The sequence below is a fragment of the Strongylocentrotus purpuratus genome, unplaced genomic scaffold, assembly GCF_000002235.5.
Source record: "Strongylocentrotus purpuratus isolate Spur 01 unplaced genomic scaffold, Spur_5.0 spur5_scaffold_6, whole genome shotgun sequence".
NCBI lineage: Eukaryota > Metazoa > Echinodermata > Echinoidea > Camarodonta > Strongylocentrotidae > Strongylocentrotus > Strongylocentrotus purpuratus.
This window is the reverse complement of record NW_022145612.1, coordinates 46,292,571-46,297,570: the sequence shown is the minus strand read 5'-3', so window position 1 is coordinate 46,297,570 and position 5,000 is coordinate 46,292,571. Positions and strand designations below refer to the sequence as shown.

Below are 5,000 nucleotides of genomic sequence, written 5' to 3'. Positions count from 1 at the left end.
TTATTATTTTTTGCTCAGCCCCCCGTTGGGGGGAGGGGGGGGGGGAGTGAACAATCCTTTTTTCTTCAACATCACCCCCAATTCCCCCGTTGAGCAAAAAAAAAAATACATTTTTACTTTTTTGTTCTTTTTTGCCAGGGGGGGGGGGGCATAGAAACATGGGTAAAACACAGAAAAGGGTGTCTTTAAAATTCTAACACACCCCCTTTTGCTACGCCAATGGTGGTGGTCGTCTGAAGATTCATTTGAGAGCGAGCAAAAATCTTGAGATCTTTACAACATATTTGAGGTCGCATTGCAACCGACCAACTATTATTAGTGAAAATAACCAATCTTGTTCGGGTTTTAAGGCACCATCTCATCAAGCGACAGTGAGAAATATAGGTAAAACGGGGAATTTATTTGGAAAGAAAGGGGTCACTTAATGAAAGAAACAAGAGGGAACTTATCACATTTGAAAAAGCGCACTTATCAGATGTGACCAGAGGCATTCCTCACGTTTGAAAAGGGACATATTTTATTAGATTTGAAAAAAGGAATTTATCGGAAGGGGAAAGGATACTCATTAGAAAGGATAAGGGGCAGTTGACAGTAAAAGGGGGCACTTATCAAATGTGAATAAGGCCATTTATCAGGGGTTCAAAGGGGGCATTTCTTGGAAGTATAGGAAGAGTCGTTTTCAGGAGTACAAACTAATACTTTTGGGGAACTTTTTCAATATAGAGGGCATTGTGACCCTTTGTGCCCCCCCCCCCTCACCCAGGAGCGCCGCCTCTGGTCACATAACTCTAAAGCACTTACCTGTCGCGTATAAACTATACAAAATAGTTGTAGACCTATATCATGAATATAATTTATGTTGTTCAAGTCCATTACATCCATCTTTATACTTCTCAAAATCCATTAGTCTTCGGCGCATGATATTTACTTTCTTTATAATTATGGCAGGGCGAAATGCATGCAATTTTTATAAAGGCTTCCATTAACCACTTAATTGTAGCTAACCTTCAACAGTTGACCACCTTTTACCAAAGTGAATATCTTAAACAGTACATTATTTTGAAATGGTTAAAAAGAGTCACTTGGCTATCGTGAAAGTACATTTCCTGTCCACTCAAAAGTGGAAGTTGGAAATTTAATGAAAGATATATAATAATTTCAAGGATGAACACGATTGAACGATTACTTTGACAAAGTTTGAAGCCTGAAGTTTGTTTTTAAATCAAGTTTCATCATCGTCTTGACAATTAGACATTTTAAAGAAGTAGTTATGTTGGAGATAAGTGCAATTTCTTTTAATTTTGTCGCAAACACTGTCGTTGCACAAATCAGTAGAGTGACTATAATAGCATATAGAATATCTACATTAAGGAGAAAAAAATTAAGAGTGATGAAATACACGTATAGCACTAAATGCCACCGAACCCTATAAAACGGGGATGCTTGGATGTGATAACAGTAGAGAGACCAACCGCTTCAGTTGCCGATATTTACGAAAGCACGATCAGGTAAGCTCAAAGTTGCATTTTTTTTTGTTGGATTGTCACTCATTTTTTTAATGCAGGAAATCTTGAAGTGTTTTTTAAATTTTCATCCACATTGAATTTTTAAAGAATATTTTGCCTCTCCAGAGCCAGAAGTATATAAACTCTGTGTTAGATAATATGAGTTAACGCCCTTGTGGCTCCTAACAGACGATTATTTCGTTTAGTTTAATACCACCATCACTATGCCTGTTAAATTTGTTGTTTTGGTTTGCTTGGGGAAAAAAAGATGACTTTTTTTGTCTTCGTATTCTTTTAAAAATTTCATCCCTCATCAGGTAGACGTACATTGTATTTTGCCGTTTGAAGATGGATTCCAAGTTCTATTCCATGCTTGTCCTTCTGATGTCGGTCACTCATGGGTCTCTTGCAACAAACCAATCAACTATTGATCTCCAAAGAACTTCTGGTCCTCCAGAGTCAAATTCTTTCTCAACGGTTATGGCGTACGAATCAACCAGCCGCAAATCTGAGTCTAGCACCATCATACGATTGTCAGATGCTACTAGCAACGATGATGGTCCTACCGAATTTCCATTAAATATCACTGAAATCGAAGACCGTTCCGAAGAAACGCTACCAAAGGCTACATTTGGGTGGTCTTGGCGGGCAATGGAGTGGCCTTGGTGGATAGATTTGCAGTTGGTCTCTGCGATTCTAGGGATAGTGGGGAACCTACTGGTTATACTTGTGGTGTTCCGGAAGAATTCCTCAAGTCGCTCTACTGACATTTTGGTAGGAAATCTAGCAGTTGCAGATTTCCTATTATCCATTGCAATGATTCCCCTCCCAAGAGCTCAAACAATGCCATTAAGTGCAGCTGGACGCTTGTATTGTATATTCATTTATTCACAGACTATGAAATGGATGCTCATCACGGTGTCCTCGTATCAACTCGTCATCATATGTTTTGACCGCTTCTTTGCAGTTGTCTATCCTCTGACTTTCAATCGCATGGTCACTAAACGGCGGGTGTACATCTGTACATCTCTGGTGTGGTTGACGTTCATGACCGCGGGAAGCAGGGACATATTTATCTTTAAAGTTGATGACATCACTGGACGTTGCGTTCGTCAAAGGTTTTCCCCTGAAGGCGACATGGCCTTTGCCGCTTACTTCGTCTGTCTGCGCATAGGTGTACCCACTTTCTTGATCCTTTTGACTCAACTGTTGATCGCCAAGAAACTTCATCAAGAGGCCCAACATTTCTCCAAGATCTTAACCGAAGGATCCGTCACCGCCAAGCCATCAAACCACCTTACAGCCCGCACTCGCGTTCTCAAGATGATGCTCATTGTCATAATAGTGTTTATCATTTGCTGGGCTCCATCTCAGATTGCCTTCTTCTGTGCAAACATGGGTTTCATTGCAAGGAGCTACCTCGGGAGTCCACTACAACGTTCTCTCATAACAATGGCGTTCTTCAATTCATGCTTGAATCCTTTCATCTATACAGCCAGGAATCCACAGTTTCGTACCGCACTCAAAGGCATCTTCATCTGCTCTCGAGCAAGCCATGATCCTGTCTTTGAGCACAAATTAGTAGAGACGTCCTCTAGTGCACCTGTTACCGCACCTGTTAGTTTATCTTCTGTTTAGTGCAGATGGCAGTGCCAATCCCATTACCATCACTTTTGCAATATGATAACATTTTCCTTCTTTCAGTTTTACAATCATAAGCGTTTTAATAGTCATAATAATCACCTACGGAACCATTTTTTCAGGGGAGGGGTGGCATTGTTCATTTCCTCGCTTAGCCTCAAATATTTGGTGTGAGGGGAAGAAATGGATGCCAATTGAGAAAAGTTTTGAATTTCAGGGTGTTAATGATGTGCAAATGCACAAATCATTTGGCGCCATCCTACTTACAAGAAAGTTTAATTAAAGTGAGTGACATTCATCAGCATAATACGAGACAGGCAGTTGAAGGTTTACTTTCTGTGCCAAAGTATAAAAAATGCTTTAAACATATAGCCCCCCCTCGCTTCTTCGATTATAGCATTGAATTAGTTGGACAGATCCCGGACAGATCATTGAGAATGGCAAGCTCTGTGAACACCGTTAAATACATGTTCAAACAATCTTGCATTATCGATTCCCAATAAGATAAAATGACAAGAGGAATTTTGTTTAGTGTCTGTTTTCTTAGCACTGAATGTAGGACGATATAATGCTTTTCAAACTTAAAGAATGATTTCATATAATTTATTATCAGTTATAAATACATTTGTATTTTTAATGTTATTTAAGAGTGTACATTCAATTGCTATACTAGATTACATGCATTATTGTTCACATTATCCAGTAATTTACTATCCTGTAATATTCGTTGTTGTTGTAAATATGTATATAACAATTGAACTCTCAAAGTATATGTTGCCTTTTTTCAAGGTCTAATACTTACCCAAATATGCTAATAGTTACTTTTCATCGGATTTAAAAACTAATTGCCGTCTATGCTATAATGTTAAATTAAAATATTATATACCGAAGCTACGGTGACATTAAAAAAGAAATCTATTTTTAGAATTTTTTCTTCGTTTTCCAAAAGAGCATCAAAAATAATGTCCGAGTGTCGAAAACCAATTGAATATGTTGAGTATTGGCTGTATGACCATCTGAATAAATATATGTCCTATAGGAACTCAGTGTTATACAGCGCGACCCAAAAAAACGAAAGCGAGAATTATCGATCTTTTTATCATAACTTAATCACAATTATAATTAATAAATGACACATATTTGTAAAGCTTAGATCCTCCTCTTTCATTTGATGCAACTCATATAATGAATATTTCACGCATGAGTGATTAAAAGCAATTTGAATGAAGAAAACCAAAAAGTCATTTGGCGGGCGGTATTTGAATTTCGAAGAAAAATTCACATTTCTAGAATATTCAGTTTCTGCCCTTTCATATGTCACCTCAATCAGGAAAAAATGAGCTAGGAATAACAATAACAATAACAAATAAGCAGAATTGACAAAAGACTTAACTCCGTTTCATTGACAATCATCCATGCATGAAGTCTTTCGTCTATGTCTGATCGTCAACGAAACGGAGTTAAGTCTTTTGTCAATTCCGTTTGTTGCTACGGCAGGCAGCCAGTGAAAACGAATTCGTTTAATCAAATTATGTCGTCAACAGGTGACGGAAGTGTTTCAATTGTTTTCATACTTTGGTGAGTCAACTCTGTGTGGTCACAAGCTATCACACAGGGTGTGTGTTTGCGTGTGTGCGTGTGCGTGTTTGCGTGTGTGTGTTTGTAATATATAAGTGAATAACATTTACAATTGACATATTATGTTTAGGTACTTATACGTTTACTTTGTTGCTAAGTTATATTATACTGCAAATAAGTTTGTGCATGTTTATGTAAAAGCATCAATATTGAATACGTTTATTTTATTCAATTGTATGTCATGGTTTGTATTACACATTTGGAGAAATAAAACAA

General features: G+C 37.7%; 1 protein-coding gene across 1 annotated transcript; it reads left to right on the top strand.

Moving 5' to 3' along the window:
* Positions 1 to 1,985: 1,985 nt before the first annotated feature.
* LOC115929906 (allatostatin-A receptor-like) lies at positions 1,986 to 3,450 on the top strand. Its single transcript, XM_031000027.1, has one exon. It carries the CDS (start codon positions 1,986 to 1,988, stop codon positions 3,141 to 3,143), a length of 1,158 nt encoding a protein of 385 aa, XP_030855887.1. The 3' UTR covers positions 3,144 to 3,450.
* Positions 3,451 to 5,000: the final 1,550 nt, after the last annotated feature.